At 47.1% G+C, this 27,838-nt stretch overlaps 9 protein-coding genes and 1 long non-coding RNA gene across 19 annotated transcripts in view; 4 read left to right on the forward strand and 6 right to left on the reverse strand.

The window, feature by feature from the left end:
• Positions 1 to 5,165, forward strand: part of LOC108163519 — a 47,146-nt gene extending 41,981 nt beyond the window's left edge. For all 5 annotated transcript variants that reach the window (XM_017298862.2, XM_017298863.2, XM_017298865.2 and 2 more), the window contains one exon: positions 57 to 5,165. In XM_017298862.2, coding sequence (XP_017154351.1) covers positions 57 to 2,144 — 2,088 coding nt within the window. In that variant the 3' untranslated portion in view covers positions 2,145 to 5,165. The remainder of the gene's footprint in view (positions 1 to 56) is intronic.
• On the reverse strand, positions 4,802 to 5,469 carry LOC108163520 (thioredoxin-like protein 4A). Its single transcript, XM_017298866.2, has 2 exons — positions 5,315 to 5,469; positions 4,802 to 5,254 (listed from the first exon to the last, which is right to left on the reverse strand). Exons 1-2 carry the CDS (start codon positions 5,390 to 5,392, stop codon positions 4,904 to 4,906), a joined length of 429 nt encoding a protein of 142 aa, XP_017154355.1. The 5' UTR covers positions 5,393 to 5,469; the 3' UTR covers positions 4,802 to 4,903.
• Positions 5,470 to 5,572: 103 nt separating this feature from the next.
• On the forward strand, positions 5,573 to 7,017 carry LOC108163071. 2 transcript variants are annotated; one of them, XR_001775623.2, is made up of 4 exons: positions 5,573 to 5,816; positions 5,874 to 6,236; positions 6,304 to 6,592; positions 6,694 to 7,017. It is a non-coding gene; the product is annotated as an uncharacterized LOC108163071 (long non-coding RNA). The 2 variants fall into 2 exon arrangements; XR_001775622.2 differs by having other exon boundaries at positions 5,575 to 5,816; positions 6,681 to 7,017.
• On the reverse strand, positions 7,017 to 9,935 carry LOC108163070 (histone-lysine N-methyltransferase SETD1A). Its single transcript, XM_017298145.2, has 3 exons — positions 8,850 to 9,935; positions 8,365 to 8,780; positions 7,017 to 8,288 (listed from the first exon to the last, which is right to left on the reverse strand). The coding sequence occupies exons 1-3, from the start codon at positions 9,002 to 9,004 to the stop codon at positions 7,069 to 7,071; spliced, it is 1,791 nt and encodes a 596-aa protein (XP_017153634.1). The 5' UTR covers positions 9,005 to 9,935; the 3' UTR covers positions 7,017 to 7,068.
• Positions 9,936 to 10,056: 121 nt separating this feature from the next.
• LOC108163068 (transmembrane protein 94) lies at positions 10,057 to 16,148 on the reverse strand. 3 transcript variants are annotated; one of them, XM_033393723.1, is made up of 10 exons: positions 15,836 to 16,148; positions 15,142 to 15,775; positions 14,358 to 15,072; positions 14,130 to 14,292; positions 13,386 to 13,482; positions 12,510 to 13,317; positions 11,107 to 12,299; positions 10,885 to 11,044; positions 10,574 to 10,823; positions 10,057 to 10,509 (listed from the first exon to the last, which is right to left on the reverse strand). In XM_033393723.1, the coding sequence occupies exons 1-10, from the start codon at positions 15,997 to 15,999 to the stop codon at positions 10,437 to 10,439; spliced, it is 4,257 nt and encodes a 1,418-aa protein (XP_033249614.1). In that variant the 5' UTR covers positions 16,000 to 16,148; the 3' UTR covers positions 10,057 to 10,436. The 3 variants fall into 3 exon arrangements, with proteins under 3 accessions (XP_033249614.1, XP_017153633.1, XP_017153632.1); XM_017298144.2 differs by having other exon boundaries at positions 11,107 to 13,317; positions 14,175 to 14,292; XM_017298143.2 differs by having other exon boundaries at positions 11,107 to 13,317.
• A 108-nt stretch (positions 16,149 to 16,256) lies between these two features.
• Positions 16,257 to 17,108, reverse strand: LOC108161598 (E3 ubiquitin-protein ligase RNF8-like). The gene has a single exon (XM_017295886.2). It carries the CDS (start codon positions 17,034 to 17,036, stop codon positions 16,326 to 16,328), a length of 711 nt encoding a protein of 236 aa, XP_017151375.1. The 5' UTR covers positions 17,037 to 17,108; the 3' UTR covers positions 16,257 to 16,325.
• A 430-nt stretch (positions 17,109 to 17,538) lies between these two features.
• LOC108161442 (E3 ubiquitin-protein ligase RNF8-like) lies at positions 17,539 to 18,949 on the reverse strand. Of its 2 annotated transcripts, none has more exons than XM_017295704.2 (2): positions 18,732 to 18,949; positions 17,539 to 18,523 (listed from the first exon to the last, which is right to left on the reverse strand). In XM_017295704.2, exon 2 carries the CDS (start codon positions 18,423 to 18,425, stop codon positions 17,685 to 17,687), a length of 741 nt encoding a protein of 246 aa, XP_017151193.1. In that variant the 5' UTR covers positions 18,426 to 18,523; positions 18,732 to 18,949; the 3' UTR covers positions 17,539 to 17,684. The 2 variants fall into 2 exon arrangements, with proteins under 2 accessions (XP_017151193.1, XP_033249618.1); XM_033393727.1 differs by having other exon boundaries at positions 18,724 to 18,949.
• Positions 18,950 to 19,204: 255 nt separating this feature from the next.
• LOC108163397 (protein YIPF6) lies at positions 19,205 to 20,362 on the forward strand. The gene is made up of 5 exons (XM_017298659.2): positions 19,205 to 19,314; positions 19,372 to 19,591; positions 19,670 to 19,841; positions 19,904 to 20,061; positions 20,125 to 20,362. The coding sequence occupies exons 1-5, from the start codon at positions 19,297 to 19,299 to the stop codon at positions 20,235 to 20,237; spliced, it is 681 nt and encodes a 226-aa protein (XP_017154148.1). The 5' UTR covers positions 19,205 to 19,296; the 3' UTR covers positions 20,238 to 20,362.
• Positions 20,351 to 24,811, reverse strand: LOC108163396 (alpha,alpha-trehalose-phosphate synthase [UDP-forming]). Of its 2 annotated transcripts, XM_017298658.2 has the most exons (6): positions 24,506 to 24,811; positions 24,179 to 24,348; positions 22,416 to 22,956; positions 21,454 to 22,346; positions 20,772 to 21,393; positions 20,351 to 20,693 (listed from the first exon to the last, which is right to left on the reverse strand). In XM_017298658.2, the coding sequence occupies exons 2-6, from the start codon at positions 24,310 to 24,312 to the stop codon at positions 20,454 to 20,456; spliced, it is 2,430 nt and encodes an 809-aa protein (XP_017154147.1). In that variant the 5' UTR covers positions 24,313 to 24,348; positions 24,506 to 24,811; the 3' UTR covers positions 20,351 to 20,453. The 2 variants fall into 2 exon arrangements, with proteins under 2 accessions (XP_017154147.1, XP_033249616.1); XM_033393725.1 differs by having other exon boundaries at positions 24,179 to 24,811.
• A 1,575-nt stretch (positions 24,812 to 26,386) lies between these two features.
• On the forward strand, positions 26,387 to 27,138 carry LOC108163398 (probable DNA replication complex GINS protein PSF2). Its single transcript, XM_017298660.1, has 2 exons — positions 26,387 to 26,631; positions 26,688 to 27,138. The coding sequence occupies exons 1-2, from the start codon at positions 26,387 to 26,389 to the stop codon at positions 27,052 to 27,054; spliced, it is 612 nt and encodes a 203-aa protein (XP_017154149.1). The 3' UTR covers positions 27,055 to 27,138.
• The last annotated feature ends 700 nt before the right edge of the window (positions 27,139 to 27,838 follow it).

Here is a 27,838-nt window from a genome sequence, read left to right on the forward strand (position 1 = left end):
AACCCATTGAAATACAATGCCTCCAACCAATATCCTTCTCTTGTTCTCATCCTTAGGGTCACGACTCACGTCGCAGCAGTGCCATGACCTGCTGCAGCACGGACAGCTCTTACCTAGAGCGTCGCACCTCCGCCTATACGCTGGGCATGAGCAATCTGCCGCCGACGCTGCAGAGGAAGCTATCGACGGCATCGCGCACATCAAGTATCGAGAACTGGGACTATTACTACCCGGACATCCAGGTGATACAGCCCACGCCGAAGGCTTCGCCGTGTCCGTCGGAGCGCAGCATTCACGATCCCTCGAACATGGCTATATCGACATCGACGCCGCCGCGGAGCTCGTGCCTGAGTGCGCCCAGCGTTAAGCGAAAGCACAGCATTGTCTCCTACGATCCGGACAGTGCCCAGGCGGGACGTAAGCAGCAGATTCATTCGATAAGTGCGGATACCGTGGACGTGTATCCCTACAACCAGACCGCGCTGGCGGACACTGTGGAACTGGGGCTGCCGCTGCCCAAGCCCATTCAATCGGCCCCGCCTAACAGCGCACATCAGGCCTTCCACTTCTGTGACTCGCCCTCGGAGGAGCTCCGGTTGGGAGTGAGGCGAAAGTTGACTCTCGTGGAGCTTCAGCGGAACGAGAGCAACAACAACAGTTTCCCGTATACGGCCAATGCAGCGGCACCTGCGAGCACGGGTGGGGATGGGGGTACGGGTACGGGTACTGGTACGGTGGCCACCTCCAGCAGCATCAGCGTGGACAGTACTCCTGTGAGCTTGGACCGCCTGAATGGGAGTCTCAGCCTTGGGACCATTTCAGTCTCGGCCAAGGTGCCGTTGAATGTCAATGGAAATCCCGAAAAAAGAGCGCCACTCGCCTCACTAAGTTCCTTTAAGATTTCCTCGCTGGAGTGCCCCGACTCCGAGCTGCGCTCCCTCGAGGAGGACTCTGTGTTTGGGCTGGAGAGTCCCGCAGACACGGACGACGATATGCAGCAGTTGAGCAGCGACAGCGAGGAGCAGGCCGTGGCCATGGCGGTCATCGAAGCAGCTGCCGCAGCGGCAGCAAAATCAGCAGCGGCACAGGGCCAGGGCACATCGGTGCAGGCCGGTGGCGACCTTAAGCCCAATCCCTTGCCCCAGGTCATTGCTTTGAAGCGGATGAGCTTGAGTGGCGTGGCTACGGCGGGTGGGGGAGGAACGGGCGCCCGGCCACGTCGACCGCTGCTCCAACGGCATCGCACCATCAGTACCGCTTCCAGCGATCGTGTGTCTCTCATTGGGCCACACAGTGGGCAGTCTTTGCCGCTGCAACAGTTCCAGGGCCATGTTCTGCCAGTGACTGCCGAAGCGGTGCCTCTCGAGACACACTTTGGCGCCATTGTAAGCCACAGTCCACCGCGCCGGGGCCCGCTGCTGCAGCAGTACAGCGATCCGCAGAGCTTTCCCACGACGACGACAACCACAACGACCACCACCACGGAGGATGACACTTGTTCCACACTCAACACGGAACTGGGACTCCTGGACGCAGTGGCCGGAGGTGGTGGAACCGGTGGCGGAGAGTCCAATACCCACACACAGTACAGCAGTATGAACACGGTGATCAGCGTGGGTCGCTCCACTCCCAGTCCCGGTCATAGTCCCAGTGCCAGCGCCAGCGCCACCACAAGTCCCCGGATGGACAATAACTATGCGTGTTCCCAGGCCCGCGAGGCTCCGGCACTGCAACCAGCTCAACTGCCACTCAACTCTAGACTGGTGCACGATCACGATCCCTGCCCCTCCTCCAAGTCCGACTCGGTGATAGCTACACGCCCTCAGAGCATTTGTGTGCCCTCCTCCCTCAAGGACCTGATACTGCGAAAGGGCACTGCTACCGCAGGCATCAGCAAAAGCGCCACGAACCTAAGCCTGCCCAGCAATGAGGTGGGAGCCAGAGCCACCACCACTTCAACAACGACTGCGACGCCCGCCGTCATGCTAGAGCTTCCCCTGATCAGGCTGCCAAACGACGACGAGAACGAAAACGAGAACGACAACGAGGATGTGGACGATGATAATGTGGAGGCTGGCGAAGACAAACGCGATCCCAGCCTGCCCGGCACTTCCAGAAAATGGTCCAAGGAGACACTCTTCTAGCCCAGTTTGATGCCGCTGCTAGTACGCATGCAGTTCCGTGGGCCGGGCCAGTATTTAAGAGCTTAGCAACCGACTTTTGTATGCATGGTGATGGGCTGATGGGCTGCAGTGAAAACCGCCAAGTCAAGATTGATTCTACTACTGATTCTACTGATACATTTAGTATGTGATAATATCGAGAATCGGACTCTAAGATGATCAAGAATGGGATCCCTAACTAACGATTTTTTCTTTTAAATAGTTTCCTCAGTATTCTCAAAGTTACTACTACTCAATATCTTTTATTCTGTAAATATATTCATCCGTTAGCACAAGTTGATCATTAGCTGATGATATTTTCTTCCGAATAATTTATAAGAATCCTTTTTATAATTCCTAAATCCAATCTTTTGTCCCTGAAGTAACCATGTCTTTGATGATGGAGAGGTTTTCACTGTCGCACTGGTAAGCGCATGGTCTGGCAGCTAATTTCCTGGGTTGCTCAAGACCAGCCATCATGAAACGAGTATTTAGGCATATTAATATTGGGAGGATTAGATTAAGCGCATTTAGTCACAGTATAAGTTAGTTTGGGTTACTCCGAGTCGGCACTGACTGACCGATGAGTGTGTATGCAGATACCAGTAGCTATAGTACACGCCTACTATACCTATATGTATAGCTATATCTTGAGGTTAGGAAGAAGGTTAAGAGCAGCAACAATGTATTCGTACTTAGAGACTGTTGTCTATTATTGTTAATAGGATTCTGTAAGTTAAGTAGTGATACTCGGATTTATTTTCACACTATCTTTATCTACAGAAAGAGATGAGATGTGTACGAATATATATATTTGTATGCAGACAAAAGGAGTGGAAGTTAAAGTTTATATATATTTCTATAGATATATCGATCGCCAGCAGCTAAAATATATCACTCTCTCTATCTCTATCTATTTCTATCCCTGAAATGGAATGAAAACTGTTCTAGTGTCTTAAACAGCAGCCAAATACTTAAAGTATTGTAAATTAGAATATAGATTGCACGACAAGGACAACTTTTCAACGATCAATATCAATCTATCCTTGCAACTGAAGTACTCTGACCGAAACAAGCCTAAGGACCTCGAAGGGTCTACTTAAAAATGCCTAAATGTCTCTTATGTGCAGAATTTGTAGGAACATCTCCACATCTCCTTCGTCCTGCCTATTCGAACACAAATTGTTGGTATTATAATAGAGTTGTTGTCAGAAAATAGTGTTACAAAAACGAATATAAATTTAAAAATGAATACAAAAGAATATAAAGAAAATACATATATAAACAACTTCCTAACTCATCCCACCTACGCATCTCTATTTTTCTATGAAACTGCATTTGCTCCGAAAGTGAGGAAAGCTAAAGCAGATTAATGTGAAGTGGAATATAAATCAAATAACTGGTATTATTCAAATCAAAATACACAGTTTGTTGTTGAATACAACAATTTATTGTATAATAGAACTGAATTTCGTCAAAACCCAAGCAACCGCTAGAAACGAAACTCTAGAGACTTTCTCTCACATGCCTGAGCCTCAGCCTGAGCCTAATTTGTACCTTTCCTATGCATAAGTACGAGTATACATATGTATATGCATGTATATTTATATACAACCAATACTATGTATAGATCGAGCCCTATTTGAATATTTTTAAAAACTAGTGAGTATTTTGTACGATGAGATCCGTCTCAAATGGCGCCTAGGAAATGGTATTAGAAATTGGGAATTAAAACGGTACGAGAATATAAAAAAAAATATATAGAAGAAAAAAAAAATCATCTAATTGTTGGTTATACATATGCTGAAGATTGAAGATGGTAAGTAAGAGTAAGAGGAAATGATGGTTCGCAAATATTGTAATTGTAGCGTTGATTTGTTTCAAATGAGCAAATATACATATAAACTAATAATGTAGCTAATTATACATAAACATACATATATAATACATTTAATGAAAACAATGAGCAAACCTAACTTGTATAAGATAATGAGTAGCGGAACCAATTGTTAATTCTAAGCATAACGAATATGTATTTAAAAACTGAGCTGTTGTATTACATGAACAATAAAAAAGAAATGAAATGCAGACGCGCATAATGAAGACAAAATGTTGGATGTCGTTTCCAAACATTCAGTTAGCGAATTTCGAATATATATACACAGATTTACTAGTCTAGATATCTTTGATTCATTTTTGTTGCGACGTTTTCTTTTATACTTTTGTACTAACACCAACATTTCCGACTTTAGCCACAGTCTGGCCTGATTTCCATATCCATATTCCATGCATATATGATTTCCATATTTATACGAGTACATACGAGTGTATGTACATATGTACGTAGCTCTGTTAAACTTGAAGAATAATTGATCAAATTGGTAAATGAAAGCAATTGAAAATCGATACAAAACTAATATAAGTACTATTACAAAACAGAATTATTAATGCAAAAGATTACTTTAACGAAAGAATTAAAATTTTTAAAAAGTACGAGCTATTTAAAAACCAAAACTTAGTTAAATGTTATATATACCTATACATATATAAAAGAAGAAAGTTGATGTAAATGTTAGCGATATCAATGAGAATTGTGACAAGTGTAAAATAAACCAGAAGAAAATGCATATACACAAAAGTCTTTGTTTCGTGCCACAGTCGTTTGTATTTGGGATCAATTTGTTAGACCTAAAGATGGTACTCGAACACTAATCTAAGCTCCTACTGCCGCCCTCCCCACCTTAGTATCTGTACTTGGTGGAGTAGTCCTTTGGCGATACGACCAGACCACGACCCTTTCGTGCTCCTCGATACACGGTCTCCACAATGTCAATCATCTCCTGCTTGTCCTCCAGCGGCCAGTTGATTTTGTTGTTGTTGCCGGTGCCCAAATCAATCATGATGTGCTTGTTCCGGAAGAAGAACATCACCGTGCACGGATCGTATAATTCGTACATTTTGTTGAAATCCGGCACCTCGGTTATGTCCACCAGATAGATGACCGCAAAGTTCTTCACCTTCTCCGCAATGCTGTACATGACTTCATCCATTTTCATACAGGCCGGGTCCCAATCGTGGCCGAAGCGTATAACCTGCGGGGAGCACAGTGTGGATGACATCGGAGGAGGCACAGTTGCCCGGGAATCGCTTACCACAACACGATCTTCTTCGGAGAGTATGGCCTGGTCCACTTGCCAGCCATTGTGTAAATGTGGGAGCATGTACGACATCTTGGAGAGTTTCTTATTTCAAATTACAGCGAAAAGGGTAAATAAACAATAGTATAGCTAGAGATGGAACTTAAATGTATTGATAGTATTATGTCGATATGATATAATATATCGATATAAATTTACAATCAGGGTGACTGTTTACGGTATTTTAAACTTTTCGGTATTTTTTAGGTCAAAATGAATCGACGTATATTTACGGTATATCGGTATATCAACGATATGAGTTGTGCTGTCGCGACTTATCGAAGCACTGCCATTTGAATTGCGGAACAAAACAAAGTAATCTTATTATTAGATTTTCCCGTGGGCGGCCGTTTTAAAGACCGGCGGCGCCCTTTGCCGCAGATGTGGACCACTACTCTGCCCTGCCTCAGCCCCCAGACCACCCCGGATGTGCTCTACGCGGAGTGTTCATCAACAAGTAAGTGGCACAAGAGCGCATCGGGCAAAACATTTCAAACCATTAATTCGACCACAGAGCAGACCATCGCTGAAACTGGCCTGGAAACTGAGACACACACTGGCTACCGGCAATACCATCGTCCTAAAGCCAGTCGAGCAGTCAATGTGGTGCCTGGTTTCGGTGGAGCCGGCGCTGCCCTAGCCAATCACCCAGATTGCCTCTTTTAGCTTCCTGGGAAAACTCGCAAAAGCCTCCCGACATTGCCGTGCATGCCATGAAGGCGAGGCGTCTGCTCTTCTCGACAGATGTCGGAAGCCATCAGGTCATCATTCGGGCCCGAGTCGAAGGCAATGAGCGTATGGAGCTGGAAGGAGTCACGGCCTGGACCAACAGTCCGAAATACTAATCCCATTGCAAGCGAATCGATGGAAAGAACAAGTAAGCAACGAATATGGGGATAATCTGGACACATGTGTAATCCCCTGCTCGCGTCCTTGCCGCCTAGGTGGGATTTGTGTACTGGCTGGACGGAGACTGTCAATGGAGAGCGTCGTTCCGCGGACCTGCAGCTTTTGTCGCAGATCACCGACATCCGGGCGCAATCACACGTGTCTTCACGGTCACGACGTCTGGTCTGCTCGTGCCCCAAGCATCTGATGCTATCCGGGAGTAGTGACATGAACAACGACTGTATATCCGTCTTCTGGCGCTGCGATGGTACCACCTGTGACAATGTCCACGATGAGGCCGACTGCTGCAAGCGGCCAAGAGACTTTCAGTGTCCCATCAACAAAGTGAGTGGAAAGACATGATATCTGCCCAAACCATATCGTGGGATGTATAGATATCCAATATTCAGAAACCATATCAGAAAATTTCTAGACTATTTTTCCAGCTGCATGAATCCCTGCAAAAAAAAAATACCACCCAAGTAGCAGAGGAACTATATGATAATTCCAAACGACGGTCTCCTTTTACTTATGGGAACATTTATGGAATGCATAAGCATCTGTTAATGAGACAAAACGGAATAAAATGCCAATGTGTCCTTTCACATATGGGAATTTATGAGAGTTTCGAAGTACAAGTGCAGAAGATTCAAAATCTTTGCCACGATTCGACAGATCCGCCTTCCCTCGGCCAGTACCGAATGGGGTTCATATATCCTTCGCTGGTAAAATAAAAATCAAATACGACGAAGAATATTTAAAATTTCTTTTTAAATTAAATTATGTTTTATTAGCCGAAAAATAATTCGTAGAGTCCCTTATCAGTTCAAGTATTTCTGCTTAAAGCTATCTATGTGTTCGAGCACCTTAACCGTCATGTTATTGATGTATTCATCTCGGCCCTGTTCGGTGAAGTAGTCCGGCGCACTGCGCCGCGAAACGTAGTGGTTTGGCAGGTTGACCTTGTGCCGTCCAATGGACTTGATGATCAGCCACAGAATGTAGAAGCTGAACCACACCGTAAAGTACAGAGGGATGTACCAGAGCTTGCGGCCAATGTAGAAGTAACTGTACTTCTTGACACGTGGCTCTGGCGGCGGTGGTGGTGGTGGGGGCTCAGTTGGAGGAGGTGGTGGTGGTGGTGGTGGAGGAGGAGGAGGTGGCGGTGGGTGGTGAACGTGATGGTGATGGTGCGGGTGATCATCGTAGAGAACTTCGGGATAGGTGTCGTCTGGATAGGAGGCGAGTGGATAATCAAAGTGTCCCGGGTAATGACCGTGGTGGTGATCGTGTATGGAATCATGGTCTGGAATGTGGTCATGATCGTGACCGTGATCTTCCGGCTTGGGAGCCGCCGATTCAGGGTGAGATTCAAGCCATCCAGGTGGGGGAGTAGCGTACTCCATGCTGGGATCGTACTTGTGATCATCGTTTCCATGCGATCCGTCATTATGGAGGGCAGGTAGAGGTGCGTTATCACCGTTATCTCCCCCATCATCTCCAGTGTTAGGCATACCTATATCGCCTCCACTGTTAACATCCCCTCCGTCGGCATCCCCAGCATCCTTTCCATCCTGATCCTTTGTGGGCAGATTATCCATGGCACTGGCGGGCAATACGCCAATCACATCATCACTTCCTTGATCATCATCTGCTACCGGAGTCGCGCTGGGAGAACTGGCGGCTGCATCCTTATCCCCATTACCTCCGACCAGAGGCCCAGGGTACTTATAGCCAGTGGAAGCCGGCATTGGAGGTCCCGGATAGACATAGCCAGCGTTGCTCAGGCCACCCGATGCGGGAGGTAAGTAGCTTGTTACGGTATCCGATGGCAAGGCCGCCTTTGGGTCCTGGGAGGGCGACGGATACTTTGTGTTCAGGGGCGGAAAGGAGTAAGCATCTCCTGGCGGGACATATGAAGGCACAGAATTGGAACCAGAGGCAACCTTGCCATCCTGGCCATGGGAATGATTGTGTTTGTGCTGCCCCTTGAAAAGACCAGCGGCAGTGCTCTCACCGGGAGTGAAGCGGTCGCTGATTCCTGTAAAGTCCAAAGTTGTTTAACAAAATTTAAAGTTATCCGTAGACTGAATTCAAAGGAGACTCTCTCCACATACCTTTCTTGTAATAGGGCTTCGCAGCCGGATAGCGACTCGGGTTCCGTGATGAGGAAGACGAGTACCGGGAGGGACTTTCCTGTGGATAGATGCGAGTCTGTGCAGGTCGCGAGCTGTATTGCTGGGCCTTTAGCAAGGGGGTTATTAGTTGACCAAAGGGATAGGCTGTCCGATAATCGACGGCCCGTCCTGTGGAGGCACCTTCGATACTCGGCTCGAGATGGAGCTCCTCATTAGCAGCATTTGATTCCTTCTCTTCGGTCGCTCCCAAGGGAGTGACAAAAACGGGTGAACTGGTTGTCCCCGCGACCGGCTCCGGTTGATGGTTGTAGGGAATAGGCGGAATCGTTGTTGTGGAGGAGGAAGTCGCCAGTGGCGCCTCAGTGGTGGAGAAGACATTCTCACTGGAGTTGAAGCTGTGTGCGGACGGGATGGGAGTCAGTCAGAGTCTCTTTCGGCCATTCTTTTGTCCAGGATTTACTTACGTTTTGGGGAATATCAGATCCGTATTTAAGGCCTTGAATATCCGTGGTCCCTGATCGCCAGTGATCAACACTTGAGAGTATGCCCGAACCTGTTCACAGGCAAAGAAAAAGACAACACACGCCAGCAGCACCCACCTAGCGCGTTCGACTCTCATACTTGAATATGGTATCTGTGTCTGTATCTGTATTTCTTTGCACACTTCAGGACACTATCATACGAGTAAATGATTAATTTCAACACTTAGCCTCTAATGAATAGTAGTTATTAGGGCTATACACTCGTCATATCCACTGGTAGGAGCTCCGAAATGCCACCTTATCGCGTCGCGCGAAGTTCTCGAATACCACGAAGTACTACAGTTGGAATGGTTTTATTCGACTCCCTGGAGCCCGAGTTCGTGATTTCGTTTTTTCATGACCCAGATTCCCGGGCAAAAGGTGCTACTAGAAGTGATCTATATACTGCTGATCTATCCGTGCACAACAGCAGAGGCAGCAACAGCAGCAGCACTTTCATTTCGTCGACGTCGTAGGTGCTAATCAATTGTTACTCCACATTTCTGATCACATCTTCCGTTATACATAAGTTCCTCAGCACGGTTCTGCCACCAAACGAATCTCTTCTCCATGTGCTTATGAGATATGTAACTGCCATGTCCATCCATATTGTTTTTGTCAGTAGACTGGCTATCTGGCCAGGGCGTGTGCCAACAAATCTTGCACCTAATTAGTAACATTTTTTATCTCCATGAGTTGTTTCTCTACGAGTATGCGGCCCTCTGCAGAAAAGAATGTCGTATGATAATGAAAATTTAGTATTAATACATCCTCCTAAATATCGGTACACATAAACTATGGTTAATTATACCAATTCAATTACGGTTACTAGTCCGTCTAACTGAAGACGTGAGTAACCCAAATTAAAAGATTTCTAGTCTGAAATAAATACAAAAATATTTGTCAACTCCCTTGGCATGGGGATGTCTGATTCGTTGGATGTGGGTCAGAAACCCCGGCAATTGCTAGTGCAACGTGTCTCTCCCGATTAGCACCTAGTCGGGCGTGCTATATACTGTTGTCTCCGCTCGTTCACATCTCAATTTAATGCTATCCGAAGAGAACCAGTTCTCGGTATAACGCAGAATGCTTGCCACTTTCCCGACGGACCTTTCAAATGCTCATTACTTTTACTTGTTTAAAGATTGGGTTTTCATTTTTAAGAGATATACATACATATACATATATATTTCATACAGTAATTGCAAGTCTTTTTAAATGTTAGTACACAGAGAGGAACACGAAACAAACCGTTTTAGAAACAAGAACATAAAATGCGTTTCGATGGGGGGTGTCACAGAACTAAAATAAACACAATCGTGTGGAAGGCTATTCGGTAAAAATGGGTAAAAGTACGAGGCCGCAGCTAAAAACGAATCAAACAAATGCTGCTGCTGCACAACAGACACGAAATGAAGTATCCTAAAGGTTAGTTTGTAGCATTAAGTAATCAAGAAAAGCGTGTCCAACGTGGTGGTTATGTATATACAGCCTTGGCCCTAGGTACATACGTAACGCCGGCGCCACTGCCTAGAAGGGCGAATTCATGCCCAATTTTGTGCCGAAATCGAGTCGCGCACGGCGCTGATAGCGCGCATTGACCCTGGAAATTGGAGAATAAATATTTTTATTAAATATCAATTAAATCAATTATTTGTTCTACCCACTTGTTCTCCTGGAACTTGGCTAGCTCGCTGACAATCCAGCTGAGCAGGCTACTCCCATATAGGATCAGAATGGTCACCCAGAGGTTTGGCAGTTGTTTCTGTAGGAAGTCATCCAGTGCCAGTTGTATAGCTAGGATACCAAAATGGAACATGACCAGCCCCAGACAGGTGATGGCCCAAATGCGATTGGTAAACGGATTTCGCTGCCAGATCGCATGATCCCGATGCACAAATGTAATGGATATGCAGGCTGAAAGTTGATTAGAAAACCTTAAGCAAACAGTTAACAGAGTCAAAGGTAATTGGGTTACCAAAGTGTAGGAGTATGGCCAGCAAGGCACAGCTGCGGGCCAAGTGGAGAAATTGATAGAAATTCTCATCATCGAACTCGCTCCCAACCTGAATCTGCTCCTCTGCACTGAAGAGGGGACTGAGGCTAGACTGCGATATGCACATCCAGTAGGTAACGAGCTGTACGAAGAGAAACAAATTCACTGTCCAGAGAAAATCAATTTAAAAACAACTCCACTTACCAGAGATATAATGGGAACGAGGAATTTGCAGCCATAGCACCACATTACAAATGCAAAAGCACGAGAATCATAGTCGGTCTGCTTCTTGCTCGTCGCCCGATTCATAATCTTGGGATCCACATCGATATGGGCCAGCGAGATGGCAATCAACGGCACGGGCACAGACATTAGATAGATGGCCAGCAGGGGCGTGAGAATCGGCGGCAGCGAGAGGCACGCGCACAGCACATTCATAATGGATATGGTGCCCGCACAGCAGGCCCAGTACTGTATGCAGTTCCACAGGCCCAGTGAGAAGCGGCGTGATAGCTCAATTATGGCCACCAACGAAAGTGGGTCGTCGCGACAGATGGCTATGGAGCAGGGAAGGGAGTTGAGTAGTCGGCTTAGATACAGAGGGGAGACGGTGTGAGCCGGTGACTGCATGGCACGTGCCCCGGCGCCGTGGAGACCGCACTCCAGCAGCTGCTCATCGTCGGACGCCGACGCCTTGCCCTTGTCTGCCTGGCGCTGCCAGAGCCACTTGTTGTGCTGGATATTTGCCTCCGTGTAGGCGTCGACGTCTTGACAGACCTGCGGATATAGAGGCTCCACAGCAATGCTGCAGTCCGCCTGCAGGAAGATATCGGCATTTGCGTTGCTAGCCGAGCTGCCCAAGCAGACCACGATTTCGCCGTAGGACTGCATGATGTCGAGCATTTGGCGCGTCGCCTCCGCAGAGCAGTCCGTAAAGAGCGACACCTGCAGCGGCACATTGTCCACCTGCTCCAGATGGGGCCGGATGTTCTCAATGCCGCGCGGCAGCTTGGCTCGATTCGACATGTCAAAGTTGATGGGTGCGCTCTGATCGGTGCTCTCGGTGAGGGTGCTCAAGGAACGGCAGTTCTCGTCCATGGCAGAGTCCAGCGAGTGTCGCTGCTTGAGCCGATTGGGATCTGTCTCCGTCTCCAGTTCCCCGTCGCCTGCCAGCTCCATGTGCTGCAAGCTCTCCGAGTTCTCCCCACTTCCGGCATCAACTCCATCCCCTCCATTAGTGTCTTCAGACCTCAGAGCCCCATTCAATGGGTGGCACTCATCCGGATTGGAAATGGCCCCGGGTGCTGAGGAGCTGAGCGTTTTCGAGGACTCCAAGTTGTTGGGCGGCCCGAGCAGATAGCTGATATCCGGACCAGCAGCGGCGTCCACATGGTCACCTACAATATCAGTGGGTTTAGCAATGGACGAGGCTATTGCCTCAACTGCGGGTGCGGATTCGGATGCAGGTGTAGGAGCAGGTGCGGGTGCGGGAGGCGATATGTACATGACTTTGGCACTTTGAGGATGAGTGTTATGGGCATGGGCATCGCCCACGCAATCAGCAGTGGTATCAGTGGTGGCAGGTTCTGAGGTGGCTTGATTTTTACCAGCGTTTTTGGGCGAAATGCCTCGGGAGGTGACTGCTGCAGTGGCAGTAGTCTTCTCCTTTTCCTTCTCACTCTCCGGCTCCGGTTCGCTGAGCAGCGAAATATGGCAATTCCAGCCGGATTCGAGGCCCATCTTTTCGGAGAAGACGCGAGAGCGGAGCTCGTTCTCCTTGCTGAAGTGGACGAAGCGGATGCATGCCCGCTCCAGGCGCTCTACCAGACGCACTATGTCGTTCTGGGCCTGGTACTGCATGGTCACCATGCCGATGAACACCTGGTGGCACTGCATTTCGAAGCAGCCCTCCACATCGTTGCAATCCTCGTCTTTGTTTTCCGAGAACAGCAGCGAGTCCGTGCTGATGCTGTGGCTTAGCTTCACATGATGCCCGCCCTGGAAGTCGCAGTGCAACTTGTCTACGTGTTGCATGCGCAATTTTGACTCCGGCGGCAGCTCAAGGTACAAACACTCGCCGCCGCTTTGCTGCGGGCCGCTCAAGGCTCCGTGGATTCCATGCCGTAGCGGTCGATAGGCGAAGGCTGTGCAGTAGGATGTCAGCGCGCTGCGCTGGTAAAAGTCCAGGGCTCGCTTGCGATCTTGCGGCGACAACGGGTGCAAGTCTTGGCCATCCCAGAAATCGTCACAACAGTCCAGAATAATATCCGCCGTGCCCTGCGTAAAGAGGGACAGATAGCCCCCCGGATTCTCACGCATCACCACGGACAGGGAATGCGGAAATGGAACTTTCACCTTGGACGAAAGCTGCAGCTGTCGCGCAAAGCGTATATCCCGACGCACCACATCTGGTTGCTGTGGTACATGAGAAATTCCATTAGTTGATAGTCGTAATTGGGCTGCTTTTGAATTCGGCTGCTTACCAAATGCCGATAGCTGGCCAGCTGTCCCTCCAGTGCAAAGCGATCGGTGGCATTATCGGTGAAACCAATCTGCTTGGCCAGCTCGCACAGGCAGCGTCTGGCAATGAATGGGAAGAGAACCGATTAGAACTGGTACAAGATGCAAGGTCGCCGCGTGAGCATGCAAGCAAGCGTATCGGAAAGGCATGAAAGGGTAGGTAGACGGGCGACTATATTTAAGCGTTCTCGACAATAATAGAATGTTTGTTACTTAAAATAGCATGCCAAATGGGAAGGGGGCTAAGGAGAGATGGGGCGTGGACGGGCTCGATTGACAAGTACAAATAAATGAAAATGAAAATAGAATCAGAATCAGTTCAAGGTTCGATGTATTATTATTTCAAGGTGCAAGGTTCGAGTGTGCAATGCGGGTAAATGATAATCGGCTAATATTTTAGTAAGCATCTGCTGGAGTTACTGAAAATCAAAAATACGAGTAATTTTTTAAAACTTTACCAATCGCTTGTATCTTGTACTGTATTTTGGAGGGAAATACGTCCAATTGGAGTCAAAAATCAAAAAACGAAGAACCCAAAACATAGACTAATTTTTGGGCTAATCGGTCTGGCGTTTGTGGTATGTGGCATACCGTTTTGGAGAAAATCATTAGACTATAGACGATTATATGGTAAAATAATCGATTGTATTTTGTGACTTGTTTGATTAGGCAAAAACTAGCGATGAGTATGGCAAGGAACTACGTACCCATGCAAAAAGCTTTTACTGGATTCAATGAGTGCATACGCATACCGGTTTGTCACGGGCACCAAATCTTTGTCGAGCATCGCCACAGCGGTGACATGTCCGCAGAACTGGGCATAGTGCTCATGGGTCAGCGGCGAGCAGGTGTTTAGCAGTATGGCCAGACCTGCAATCAGTATTCATTGTCAAAATGGGGAATATATTGGAGAGTTCCTCCAAGGACTGACTCACCTAACGGTTTCAGGGATTTGATGTGAGCCTTCCACTCATGATCGTCGAACTCCAGTCGAAAGGGACAGTGCTGGTCGTGCGTGAGGTCCAACACCTCGGCCACAATGCCCCGCTCCTTGTGATCCTCATCTACAATGGGTATGTCATCGCTTTCGCTTTGAGTGGAAGCCTGGCTGCGCGCCCCGTCATCTTTGGTGTCTTCGTCGGTGTTGTGTAGAAAGAAGACCTTCTCGGCAGTGGGATTGGGCCACGATAGTATACCCTTTTTGTCCACACAGCAGAGGGCCGAAATGGATCCCAGTACTTGTACCAAATTAGCCGAACGGGGCAGCAGCTCGCTGTCCCCTTTCCACAATTGCATCCAGATGCGGAGCACATTGGAGCGCAGCATCGATATGTTTTCATAGTCATAGGAGGGAGTGTCAAGGTCCTCTTCAAACGACTTTGTTGGACTCTTTTCAATGGCAGCTTGCGGGGTCTTTAGGAAGCACTGTAGCCGGGCAATGCCCCAAAGATTCATCGATATCCACATTAGCGGGAAGATTAAAGGCAGCAGGGGAATTATGGCAGCAGCAGGCGACTCGACGAGCACAAAGCGCCAATTGTGCTTCTCGTCGGTGGGCAGCCCATAGCCATGCAGGCGCAGCAAGCCCGATATGAGAGTGATGATCAGGGCACTGATGAAGCCCCACTGTTGAATGTACTTGGTCACCAGCTAAAATCACAAATATTAACATTTTTAGGGAGACAGCATTTTAAACGTATTTTGTTGAGCTTTTCATACCAGATAGCGCTGCTGATTGTAGATTGTTGGCGGTCGCTTTAGGGAGGTCTTTAGGCAAATGCTTAAATTTTCTAGGTACGGAGTTCTCTCCAAGCAGCAAACGAGATTGGGCAAGGGGGGACGCGCCATTGGCTTAACAGGAGGATCTCCCATGGGCGCCGCACCGTAGATTTCATTGGCATCAAAGAACTTGTTTGTTTCTAGCACATGACAAGGGCCGGGTGATATGTGCCCAGGTCGCAACACAATGCAGTCTCCGCGCACCAATAGAGCCCAAGGGACGTTGACAAGTATGCCATCACGATAGGTCCATTGCAAGGATACGCAGGGCGACATGGGATTACTCAGATGAGGATAGTTGGATGGCTGCCAGTCGTCGCTGAAATGCTGCTCCGCCAATTGCAGCTCCGCCAGAGCGTAGCGCGTCTTTCGGAATATCTCCGTGCGCCGCAAATTATTCTCTCTGATGACCACGAAGAAGTCCAGCGATAAGATAGCCAGCAAACAGATCGCGGGCCACAACATACCAGTGATAAGCAGCGCTCCGCTTGTCAGCAAACTGGTCCCAATCGACAGCCAGCCCAGAGGACTGTCATAGCGCTTCACGAATGCAGCACGCAACTTCCGATAGGAGCTGTAGAATAATAGGAGTTATCTTACTGGGTGTCATTTGCAGGCTTAATAACTGCCTCACCTTTCCGCGCCGTATTGCTGCTCATGCTCTAACAGCACCTTTTCAATCTCCTCGTACAGTCGCCGAAGCGCTATCTTTGTGCTGAGACCATGGTGCGGGTGCGGATGTTCCGCCGACTCGAAGGCGGTGCTGCATGCCGGGTCGATCGGCTGCTTCCGTTGCATTTTTTCGTAACCTACTGCTAGTGTTTTTTCGCATTCGGATGCACTTTAAGTAATCGCTGCCGCCTATACCATCGTTTTTACAGTTTTTCCATTTGTTTCCGACTTGGAGTTTTTGTTTTTTGCCGATCAGCTGTTCGCCACACTGTGTGACCTAGCCGAGCTCGGAAAATATTGCCAAAACAGTGCTGCCATATCTCTCGAAAACAAAAAGTCCCCGCATTAAGGAAATTAGCGACAAAGTACAATTTAAAAAACAAACTTTAGTTTATACATTTATTATGCGCTTACATGCACAATATTTAATGTTCTATGTACATTTCGATATATTATAGCGAATGGTAACGATCACATATATAGCGTAGATCACCAGTATGTGCCGAACTCCTACAAGTTGGACATTCTCCCGCACGGCTTAAGCAGATCTTGATGCAGTCGTCGCCAAAAAGATGTCCACAGGCCAAAGAAGCCAATCGGTGTTCGCCAAACGTGTCCCAGGGGCTGAGACAAATGGCGCAAGTATTCTCCAGTATTGTTTGGTTTAGCTTATTCATTTCCAGAGAGTGGTTTTGTTCCTGCTCCATTAGAGCACTGAGAGTTTCTGCGCGCAGCTTTTTACGTTCAGAAAGTTCGCGCAGAAACTCGTTATTTATTTCCTCCATTGTTTTGCTTTGCTCATCCAGTTTTCGTAGAACACTTGCATACTTGTCATTCTCGTGCTCCAGTTGTAATAGCAGACCATCGCGTTCAGTAGTAAGTTGATCCTTCTGCAGCTGAACAAACTGAACCTTATATGGCTGCTTCTCGAAATCTTCACGAAGATTTTCCGGGATTTTGTTCCTCAAGTCATTATTTACTCTAGTCATTCTAGCTACTTTTTTCTTTAAGATACCGCACTCCTTCTTCACAGCTTTTAAGTTCATCAAAACATTCGATTGCTTCCCGTCGCATTTATTTTCATCACCGTCGTACTTTTCAGGGTTCGCCAGGAACGAATCTTCCAATTGATTATGCATTGGCATAATAATCTCTTCAGCCATTTCTCTGAACTAGTTGTTGATTGCACTGCCTTGAAAACTAAATATGTACATATGTAGCTCCTGTTCGTGGTAGTCCCCTGAATGCTTTTTGCGAAAAGTCTAGCCGCACTGCCAAAAAGTACATTATAAAAATGGTGGGGTGACACTGTTTCTGGATTTTACTTTTGCTTTGGATAAATTCGGTATACACCTTTATTCCCTTGCGTAGGGTATTACTATTATGATGTTGGTAATACATTTTATGACGCATCCTATACCTAATAAAGACTATAATTTTAGACTCTGGAATCTTATATTAAGAAGCAAGAAGACTAGATTCTTGACTTATGAATATTAAAGCAGCATACAAATTTCGTTTTTTTTTTCTGTATTATTAATTATGATAAATATTTCCGCATTTATAGAAGAAAAACTATCACCAAAAAGGCTGGAAAAGGAAAGGAATACTGAAAAGAAATCATTCACCAGTTTTAATTTCTGACTTGAAACCTTTTACTTTTTACTAAATGATTTGTAGTCATACAGCATACGTTTATTATGAGTTTATAAGGTGTTCATTAAATATTAAACTCAATATTTCAACTATTGCAAGATATAGTGTCAAATTTTTTTAGTGAAAATTTAAGATGAAAGTTGCCAATGCTAATTTTAATTTTCATAAGGCAAGATGTTAATACCATAGATATAACGAAGATGCTCTTCCAATGCCATCACCTTACAAATTGGGCATTGTAACACTCGACGTAGGTGTTCCCGGATGCACTTGTCACCAAAGAGATGTCCGCAGGGCAACGAAACCAATCGATGCACGCCACCCGAGTCCCAGGGGGTGACACAAATGCCGCAAACGTTGACCTCCGAATATTTTTTTTGAAGATTTCGTTCAAGCCTATCCATTTGGAGTAAGTGTTTTTCGTCTTGGTGCTGTATGGCATGGAGCATATCAATTTGCCGTTGCTCAAACTTCTCTATTTCCAGATGAAAAGTTTTATTCATCTCCACCATCGATTTGCTTTGCTCATCCAGTTCTTGTAGAATACTTGCATACTTTTCCTTCGCGTCTTCCAACTGCAGTAGCAGACCATCACGTTCAATAGTTAGATGCTCCTTCTGCGCGTTATAAAGCTGCAGGTCACATTTTTGTTTTTCCAAATCTCTAACAAGCTCCATTTCTTTGTTCAAGAAGGCATGTTGTGAGTTCAGCTCGTCTATTTGTTCCCTGTAGATCTTCACTTCTTTTAAATGCAACATCAAATTCGAGTGCTTCGCGTCGCTCTTATTTGCTCCATCGTCGCAGTTTTCAGAGTTTAGCTTAGTCCACTGCAACAACCATTCGGATTCTTCCACCAGGAACGAATCTTCCAATGGAATAATAGTATATTCAGTCATTTCTTTGGACTAGTTGTCGATTGCAATGCTTCGAAAACTAAATTTCTCCTGTTCGTGGTAGTCCCCAAAGTTCTTTTGCGAAAAGTGTAGTCCCAATTCTAAAAAGTAGAAAAATTAGAGGATTGTGTTTAAATTTGTGCAAATTGGGGTAGCACTGGTGCTCGATTTTTTTGTTTAAATTGTTACTCCACGCCACCTTTAAGCCAAGTAGTCAAAGAGGTTTATTCTTATAATATTTATAATAATAAATATTCAGTTGGAAACTGTTAAATATACCATAAAAAATGTATATCGATACCTCAATACCTAATATAATGAACCACCGGCGCATTTATCATTCCTGTCAACGAAAACCTTTTTTTACGCAAAATGCAATAAATGCAAGTGTTTAAAATAAGCCAGTCAAGTAGAAAATTGATTAATTAATTGTATAAAACTATGTGGGCAGGGCTGAGGGTACTATTTAGCCAGCAATATTAAACGGAATATAAAAATTTAGCAATATGAACGACTATCCTGTTTCGTTTTTTTTGTTTGACTTATTTCGCTAAAACCTTGTTTTATACAAGATCCTATAAAAGTAAGTATTTTAAATAAGTCAGTTAGGTCAAAAATTGATTCATCAATTGGACAAAATTACGTGGGCATGGCTAAATGTGATATCTAGCTGGTAATATTCCACGGAATATCAAAATAGAGGAATATGTAAAATATAACTTGAATTCGTCAGTATGTTTACGGTATATTTTTAAAATGAAACGGTATATTTATGAGTGTCGGACGGTATATTTTGGCGATAAGCCCGCGGTCACACTGTTTACAATATATTAATATTAACGTAATTTAATTTATCAAAAATAATACGATTGGAATGGATGCCAAGTTGGATGTGAGTACGGACAGTGTCAAAAAATTGGACCCTAACTTATTTGAGATGATTTCACAGATGTTCGAAGATGTAAACACGTCGCCGTCGCCCTCTTTGGAGGGAGACATGTCCATACCAGGCAAACGAACCACAACGACAACATCGCAGAATGGAGTGCCGGACTACAACACATTGGATGAGCCCATCAAGGAGACAGTGCTCAGGGATATACGAGCCGTTGGCGTAAAATTCTACCATGTTCTCTACCCGAAGGAGAAGTCAAGTCTGTTGCGTGATTGTACGTCATCGCAGTGTGCTCGTTACCAGGAAGTGCAGTCGTAAGCAGTTTACTCATAACCTTTCGTTGACGTTTCAGGGGATTTGTGGGGTCCGTTGGTGCTGTGCACCTTTATGGCCACCATACTGCAGGGCTCCTCTTCCGCCGACAGCATGTCCGATAATGGCCCCGAATTTGCACAGGTCTTTGTCATTGTGTGGATAGGAGCTGCCATCGTTACACTCAACTCCAAGCTTCTAGGTGGCAATATGTGTGTATTATTTACTCAACAATTCCATAGAATGATTATTTGACATATTTTTGCATGTGCAGCTCATTCTTCCAGTCCGTTTGCGTCTTGGGCTATTGTCTGACGCCCGTGGCCATTTCCCTGATTGTTTGCCGCATCATCCTGCTTTCCACACAGACACGGCTGCTCTTTTTTCTGCGCTTTGTCACCACCACCATGGGCTTTGCCTGGGCAACGTACGGTGAGTTGAACTCTAGCTACCCTATAGACTGTCTGACTAATCTGCCGTTGACTTCCATTGCAGCTTCGTTTATATTCCTGGGCCAGAGTCAGCCTCCGCATCGCAAACCGCTCGCAGTCTATCCAATATTCTTGTTCTTCTTTATCATATCGTGGCTAGTCTTGTCCCATAATTAGGTCAATTTCTAATGCACCGCTTAGTGTTTAAATCAACCGGAAAGAAAAACAGTGAACGTTCCATAGAGTAACAAAAACAAAGAAAATGAAACCCCAAATCAATTGTAAATTTGTTTAAGCTACAATTTTTGTTTGTTTATTCTTAAAATCTTACAAGTTATCAGAGCTATGAGGGCACACATATTTATATCCGAGTATGCACGAGTATATATGAGACTACACGTCCAGATTGTTCGCCGTCGAAGCCACCTCCAGCGACATCTGCATCTGCACGCCATCGCCCTTGGTCGGCCTGTAGGTTAACGAATTGGCCCGCGCCTTCCGACCCATAAAGTGTCGCTCCACCCATTTGAGGAGCGTGTACACGGAATCCGTCGAGGGCAGGCGATGATCGGCTGCGGTCTTGACTATGTCCGACGAGGTTATTCGGAAAGTTCTCGCCATTCCTTTGAGTGCCTATTATTGGATTAAAGGATTGGATTATTTTTTAAGCTGATTTCCCAGAGTGGGGCGTTGCTGGCTCTCTGTACGTACCACCATGGCATCCTCATCGGTAAGATCATCACCCACATAGATAATCTTAATACGCTCGTTCCAGTCCACACCGAAGGATGTGCGCAGAATGTAAATGGAGGCGCGACCCTTGTTCCACTGAACGGGAGGACGAGCCTCCAGGGCACAATGCGCCTCCGTTGCCCGAAAGCCGTACTTCTCCATGAGAGAGCGCGCCTTATCCACCATGTCCCCGCGCAAATGATTGGGCGTCTCCCGGTAGTGGAATGTGAGCAGTGCCCCCTTGTTCTCCACCCAGGCGCCGTCCTTGCACACCGAATCCTGGAGAGCCTTTAGAAGATCACTGACCTTCTTCTCATACTCCATGGGCATGGGATGGACAAACTTGCTGCCGTCTGGATGGAGAATTTCGAGACCATGGTTGCCGGCATATGTAATGCCTTCGATGCCGACCATTTTCTTTACATTGTCCACATTGCGGCCTGAGATGACGGCCACATAGACGTCGGAGTGGTTGGACAGCTTGTAAAGGACATTCTTGATCTCTGGCGAAAGCGTGGCTAGATCCGGATGCGGAGCAATCGGCGCCAAGGTGCCGTCGTAGTCCAGCAGCAGTGCTAGCTTGTGATTGTACCCGATGTATCTAATTGATTAACGGATTAGTTGGATAGAGGATTCTTTAACCCTGTCACATTCGACTCACTTCAATAAGTAGTCGTCGAAGTCATCCACAGAGACAGGCTGCATGGTGGTGGTTCCCACATCATCCATCTCCAAAGCGCCTACGGCCTTGAGGAAGCAACGCATCCAGTGGCTGACATCACACTCCGCCTCGCGACGTCTCAGACGTGCCATACGCAGGGCGCGCTCGTCGTCTGGCATGGTGAGGGCACGATGGATGACCTCGGCGGCCTCGTTTACCTCGTACGGATTGCAGAGCAGTGCCTCGTGCATCATCTCTCCTGCCCCGGCGAAGGGCGAAATTACGAGGACTCCTGGAATATCATTGATCTGGCAGGCAACGAACTCTTTGGCCACCAGATTCATGCCATCACGTAGAGGTGTCACCAGGCACACGGCCGCATCACGATAGAGGGCGGCCAGCTCGTCCTGGCTCACATAGTCGTAGATGTAGCGGATGGGTGCCCAGTTGGCAGTGGTGAAGCGACCGTTGATGCGGCCGACCAGCTGATCGACCTCCTCCTTCAGCTCGCGGTACTCCTTGACGTCTGTGCGCGAGGGAACCGAGATCTGGAGCAGGCTCACCTTCTCCTTGTGCTGCGGATACTTCAGGAGCAGCGCCTCAAAAGCCATCAAACGATGCACCAGGCCTTTGGTGTAATCCAGTCGATCCACACCCAGGATGATCTGTTGCTTCGAGGTCTTCAGCACCTTGGGTGCGTTCTGCGCCAAGTTCACGAACCGCTCGTACGGAATTCCAATGGGCAGTGGTCGGATGCGCACTGTGCGCCCACCGTGCTCCACCAGCAGGTTATTCCGGTCGACGCGACAACCCAGACTACGCTGACAGCAGTCCACAAAGTTTAGACAGTAGTCCTGTATGTGGAACCCGACCAAATCGCAGCCGAGCATACCCTAAAAAACGAAGAAACGATAAAGGACGGATTTATGGATAAGAATGGGGCGGAAGATAGGGAGGCGCACCTGTAGGATTTCATCGGACCAGGGCAGCAGGCGGAAGATATCCCATGGTGGGAACGGGATGTGCAGGAAGAAGGCCAGACGACAAGGCAGGTTCTTCTCCTCGGCATGCTCGCGCACCCAGTTGGCGGCTAGCATCAGGTGGTAGTCGTGAATCCACACAATCGGCGGACTCTTCTCGCTGCCCCGATTATTGGCCAGGCACTTCTCCAGGGCCTCGATGGTGCGGACTGCAAAGTGCTTGTTCACCGTCACATAGTCGGCCCAGTGCACCCCTCCGAAGTTCGCACGCCCGGGCATCGAGTGGAACAGCGGCCAGAACATCTTGTTGCAGCATCCATTGTAGTAGCTGTCGAAAATCTTCGCGTCGATGTTCACCGAGACGACTTGGTCAGACTTGAGGCCGGCGGTGGGGGTCTGATCGTTCGGATTCGACTCGGGTATAGCCTCGTTGGGGTCCTCAAGATGGATGCCGGACCAGCCCACCCAGAGACCCTTGCCTTTGATAACCACGGGACAGACGGCAGTGACGAGGCCACCGGCACTGAAATAAGCACAGAGCAGAACAGAAGCGAACGTTATAAGGTGTGCCACATACTCGCATACAGACTCGCGCCTACGTCGATGTGATTGTAAATATCCCGCCCATTTTATGCAGAGTGCACGACACCAGATCGCTGATAAGGAGCCAGCTCATAAAATCAGCGCCTCAAACGGCAATTGTAAACAAGCTACGGGTCTCTGGATCCGGACTGCCCTCGAGACAATCGAATGCTTAGACCTCAAGACCGACTACGGCTGTAACTTCGTTCCTGGCATAGGTCGGGGAGCTGTTGCTTCGCCGTCTCCAGCCCCCATTTCATACACGTGACGAACTTTTTTCAGTGTCAGGTTCAATTCTCGCCTTCCGTTCCCAACATATGCCTTGATATAATGCCCCTCCGACTGACTAGTATTGACCCCTTTCAGAGACTCTAGAAGGGTCAAAAACGCGTAATAGACCTCGCTGATAAGGCGAGTCGTCGTCGTCGCCCGCCATTCGTATTGAATTTGTTTTCTAATTTCATATGCTTCCATGGGTTTGGGCTCTGGTCCCGTCTGGCTGTAGTTCAGTTCAATTCCCTTCGCTTCCATCCATCCCTGTGTGTGTTCGTATTCTCCGCTGATAAGGTTGACAACCTATAAGGCATGCGTGTCGAAACAACCTCAACTGCTACTCGTAGATGAACTGAAGCATAGGTAGTTAGGTTGATTTCCCTATCGGGGATTGGGATTGGGTGGCGGCCAGGTTGCTTATCTTCAATGCAAATTATAGGCCTGCGATCTGAATTGGGTTACTTGGAGTCTTTTTGGAGTGCGACGAAGTTTGCCTTGACAAAACTTTGCAAGTCGACCTCTTCAATATTGACAAGAAAAACTATGGAACTTGTGAATTATTCGTATTATTTTCTATTGAATATAATTAATCGGTTTTCTTTGTATGGGTGCAATCCGAACTAAATATTTGCTTGTCCTTATTGCAGCGTTCAAATTGTGGAATCCACTTGGATTGGATTGGATCAGAGCAAGTCCACCTTTAGGGCTAGTTAATAATTTCTAAACTTTTTGAACAGTTTAGTCGATATTCTCATACAACGAATATTCAGCCTCTGTCCGATTACGTAAAGGAAATTAACTATATTTAACACAATTTTAACTCAGATACTTTCATCTTATAGTCACTTGAATAGTCGTTGATTTACAAGGATATATCAGATATCACTCACCTGGCCCTACGTTCCAGCTCCTGAGTTTTGGCATTACGAACCAGCACAAAGGGGAGGCGATTCGAGACAACGATCAAGCTGGCCTTGGTTGAGGGCTCGCCGGCGTTGGTCACAATGATCTCCGTGTCGGGCATTTTGTTCCGTTCCGCTGAGAATCAGCTCAAGATGCTCTACGATCGATTTAGAATGTGTTGGTGGAACGTTGATAGAAACTGCTCGAGGATGCAAAGGGCCAAAATTAGCACATAATTTGTGACTAAATTGGTTGTGAGATCGCTTTTTATAACAGCCGGGGATGGTATGGGAATGTGGAGAATAAACACCTGCCTGTTGGACCTTATGAACTGCACTGACTGGACCTGGGACGTTGACGATCTATCAGTGAGCCTCTTCTATCGCCTATACTTATATAGACGGTCGAGACAAGAGCGCACGACCAGGAGCCGAAAACGTTTTCGAATGCTGATTGAAATTGAAGAGCAACTGCCGAGGGCTTTCGCCTTATCTGTCCAGTGCAATTCGCTTACGGATGAACCTACTCTGTGTTGGAGACTTTGGAAAAACTGTTTCCAGTTTTCCTAGCAGCGTTGAGATATAGTTTTCTCGCGGGAGCCAGAAGCAGCTCCGTACCCTGCCAAAAATAGACAAGTACTAAGCCAACTACTCGCTCAAGTCGCACTTTTCTGCTAAAAATTGATGCGCATCGAGCCCACCCCACCTCTCCACCTCCCACTTGGGTTCCACAGTCCACGTCCACTCAGAGACCAGAACCTAGAGCCCACAGCCCTCTCCTCTCATCTCATCTTATGGCTTATCAGAAAATAGTCCAGCGTTCTAGTCTATTAGTATAGCCAACTGATTACGAGTGTGTGAAACGTGCCAGAGTCTGCTAATTCCACTCGCTGGCTCGCCTGGCTATGGCCAGAGAAAAGAATCAAGTAAGAACCAATCCAAAGTCTCTCTTTTGATCCACTTGCATCCTGGGTTGTGACAGGATCCCTCAAGGGTCTACGATCGTGGTTTTAATATGTTATATTGGGGTTTCGGAGCCGCAGTTTGCCGGCAGGCAAATCCGTGCTAGTTTTTCTAGAATTAACTGGCCGCGCCTGGTATTATCAGCCGGAGAATGTTTCACGGCAACAGCAGCCGCCCGCCGCCTTCCCATCCCTATCTGCCCAGAGATCGATGGCGGTGGCAATATTGCCTTTCCTAGCGATAAGTCAACAAATCGAAGCGTAAACAAGCTTTAGTTTGGATGCTCTCTAAAGAACATCCGAAAAGTACATAGAATATTTATATTTCTATTTTCGGGTTTCGTTTATGTTTGTAGTTCCCCGCAGTCTGCAGTCTTCAGTCTGCAGTCTGCGAAGTCAGAAACAGAGTACAGTGCCGTGCGATACCTGGATCTTAAATCATTTCGGCGATCCCACAGAACTAACCTTGTATTGACCGTCATTTCCTCCCCACCTGGTTGAGACGATTGTTATTTGCTATCCCACTGATAAGATATTGTCCGCTGTCTGCGTCTGCATTCTGTTTATCTAATGCACTTTACAAGATTCTTATTCTGATTTGTTAATTGCAGGTTGCAGGCGGAGTGATGCAAAGGGGATTTGTTTTGGCTGGATTATACTAAGTGGAAAACTCTGCTGAACTTGATCACTTGATCATGTTTGGTATTCATGCGCTTATCACGACGCTCAGCTTGCGTTTTACGTGATTGGTGGCTGGTGGCTGGCGGCTGGCAATAGTTGCTGGAATCAGAATCCGAATCTGCAATAACAAATTTGCACTTCAAATCAAGAGCACAAATTAGTCAGATTTGTAAGGTAAGGTGTGCTCGATGCAGCTGCGCTTCGGGCGGTCCATAACTGATAACCTCTGGCCAACGGTCGATGCATTACGCTTGCACATTTTGATAGTTGTAGCCGTAATTGCCACATGCGTCAATAGTTTGAGACGACAAAAGCTACGTCGGGCCCTGATTTTCGTGATGTAAGCAAAGGTGCGCTGCGCGTATAACGCTTGTTTGGAACTTGTAACGGCCGAATATTTACCAGGGCTGAAAGCCTGCTCTCCTAGCACTTTTCATATCGATCTTTTCGATAGACAGAAATTCCATTCTCTAAGTGTGAACGTATTTTCAAAAGTGTGCCCATACCAATCAAATTGAATTGCTTATATCCACAACAAAAGAGCCAACCAGCCATGGATCCGGCCATTATTGAGTTTATTGGGGAAAAGTGCATGATAAGCATAATTCCCAACTTCTCCAACGAGCCGCTGCACCTTATCTATGGCTCGGTGGGCCCGTTCCGAGCCGGCTTCCCTGTGTTCGTACCCCTGTGGATGGCAACGCATTTAAGAAAACAACAAAAGTGCCGCATAGTGCCGCCCGAATGGATGGACATGGACATACTCGAGGAGATCAAAGAAGAGGAGAAACGCTCCAAGTAAGTTACATTTCATATCGGTACAGAAAGCTCTTTCTATAGTCTGGCCCCAACAGATTCTTTACCAAAATGCCGTCCGAGCATTACATGGTTGTGGCCCAATTGGTCATGAGCACCGCACCGGATGATGTGCCTCGCTGTGAGGAGCTACGCACTGTCATCAAGGATATATTTGACATTCGCGAGTCGAAGCTGCGCACCTCCATCGATGCCTTCATCAAGGGCGAAGGCACATACGCCAAGCTGGATAACCTGACGCTCCTGGAAATACACAGCGTGCGTCCCATTTTGCCCTACTCCCTCGATCACATAGCGCGCTACCAGCGAACGGCCACAGCCTCCCAGCGTGATACTTCTATGCTGAGCGCTTCGATGGCTGGTTCGAGTACGGGACCAGGAAGCAATTCGCTCTTTTCGCAGTGATAGAAGTCATGTTTTACTCATATTCATAAATTAAACTAATCAACCATAAGTAGATGTCAATTAAAAAAGAGATTGAGCTAAATAGCCACCCAGCAGTGTTGCAGCCAACCTGGACAAGCTAGTGGCTAGCTACAAGCTCTGGACTTTGTATCAGCGGTAATTGGACCAACCTGGTCCGGACACTGCCATGGCCATCTTCCTTGAGTCCCACGCTGTTTTCTCCGCTTTTCCAGTCCGCTTGCCGTCGTACCCCCTCCGCGGATGATTCCGCCGTAGCTTCTCGGGTGGTCTCGGGAAATGCCTGGTTGGACTGTGGCAGGCATTGGCTTTCCTGCTGCGGACCATAGCCATGATGCCGCTCATGTGTTGCTGAGTTGACAATGTGGCGTTCCGTCCGCTGCAGCTGTGATCGACAGCGGAATTGTCATTTCGTAATCGGGAGAGTCCTGACAATCCGATTGAAATTCCGATTGCCATCGGAAAAAGGGACATCCATTTTTCCACGATTTTTGCAAGAAATCATGATGGTTAGTTACATCATTAAATTTGCCAAAAATCGGCCTCATTTTCATAGTCGAGATTTTGATGCCGTTCGACAGTCTGGATCCTCACGATCCTGGGAGAGTTGGTCCTGCACCGATCTGGCCCTATTTGTCTAAGATATAGCCTTCCGAAGATTTGCATATCATTAAAATTACTTTATTTAACTCTTCCTTTTATCTTGGCAGGTCGCAACCTCGGGTGGCTAGTAATACTTCTTGCGTGTCGTGATCACCGATTAGCC

This window comes from Drosophila miranda, chromosome 4, assembly GCF_003369915.1.
Source record: "Drosophila miranda strain MSH22 chromosome 4, D.miranda_PacBio2.1, whole genome shotgun sequence".
Lineage (NCBI taxonomy): Eukaryota > Metazoa > Arthropoda > Insecta > Diptera > Drosophilidae > Drosophila > Drosophila miranda.

Excerpts from the sequence above, each read along its gene's own strand:
- LOC108161598 (XM_017295886.2), bottom strand. The coding sequence starts at position 17,036 with ATGGCTGAAGAGATTATTATGCCAATGCATAATCAATTGGAAGATTCG.
- LOC108163397 (XM_017298659.2), top strand. Across the intron at positions 19,592-19,669 it reads GTCAAGTCTGTTGCGTGATT|GGGATTTGTGGGGTCCGTTG; the intron begins GTACGTCATCGC and ends TTGACGTTTCAG. Across the intron at positions 20,062-20,124 it reads CTTTGCCTGGGCAACGTACG|CTTCGTTTATATTCCTGGGC; the intron begins GTGAGTTGAACT and ends CTTCCATTGCAG.
- LOC108163396 (XM_017298658.2), bottom strand. The coding sequence starts at position 24,312 with ATGCCCGACACGGAGATCATTGTGACCAACGCCGGCGAGCCCTCAACC. Across the intron at positions 22,347-22,415 it reads GGTCCGATGAAATCCTACAG|GGTATGCTCGGCTGCGATTT; the intron begins GTGCGCCTCCCT and ends TTCGTTTTTTAG. Across the intron at positions 21,394-21,453 it reads TTCGACGACTACTTATTGAA|ATACATCGGGTACAATCACA; the intron begins GTGAGTCGAATG and ends TTAATCAATTAG.
- LOC108161442 (XM_017295704.2), bottom strand. The coding sequence starts at position 18,425 with ATGACTGAATATACTATTATTCCATTGGAAGATTCGTTCCTGGTGGAA.
- LOC108163520 (XM_017298866.2), bottom strand. The coding sequence starts at position 5,392 with ATGTCGTACATGCTCCCACATTTACACAATGGCTGGCAAGTGGACCAG. Across the intron at positions 5,255-5,314 it reads CCGAAGAAGATCGTGTTGTG|GTTATACGCTTCGGCCACGA; the intron begins GTAAGCGATTCC and ends TGCTCCCCGCAG.
- LOC108163070 (XM_017298145.2), bottom strand. The coding sequence starts at position 9,004 with ATGAGAGTCGAACGCGCTAGGTGGGTGCTGCTGGCGTGTGTTGTCTTT. Across the intron at positions 8,781-8,849 it reads GATCTGATATTCCCCAAAAC|CTTCAACTCCAGTGAGAATG; the intron begins GTAAGTAAATCC and ends GTCCGCACACAG. Across the intron at positions 8,289-8,364 it reads GAAGCCCTATTACAAGAAAG|GAATCAGCGACCGCTTCACT; the intron begins GTATGTGGAGAG and ends TGGACTTTACAG.
- LOC108163068 (XM_017298143.2), bottom strand. The coding sequence starts at position 15,999 with ATGCAACGGAAGCAGCCGATCGACCCGGCATGCAGCACCGCCTTCGAG. Across the intron at positions 10,824-10,884 it reads GGCCATACTCCTACACTTTG|CCTGCATATCCATTACATTT; the intron begins GTAACCCAATTA and ends ATCAACTTTCAG. Across the intron at positions 10,510-10,573 it reads GCCAAGTTCCAGGAGAACAA|GGTCAATGCGCGCTATCAGC; the intron begins GTGGGTAGAACA and ends TCCAATTTCCAG.
- LOC108163398 (XM_017298660.1), top strand. The coding sequence starts at position 26,387 with ATGGATCCGGCCATTATTGAGTTTATTGGGGAAAAGTGCATGATAAGC. Across the intron at positions 26,632-26,687 it reads GAAGAGGAGAAACGCTCCAA|ATTCTTTACCAAAATGCCGT; the intron begins GTAAGTTACATT and ends TGGCCCCAACAG.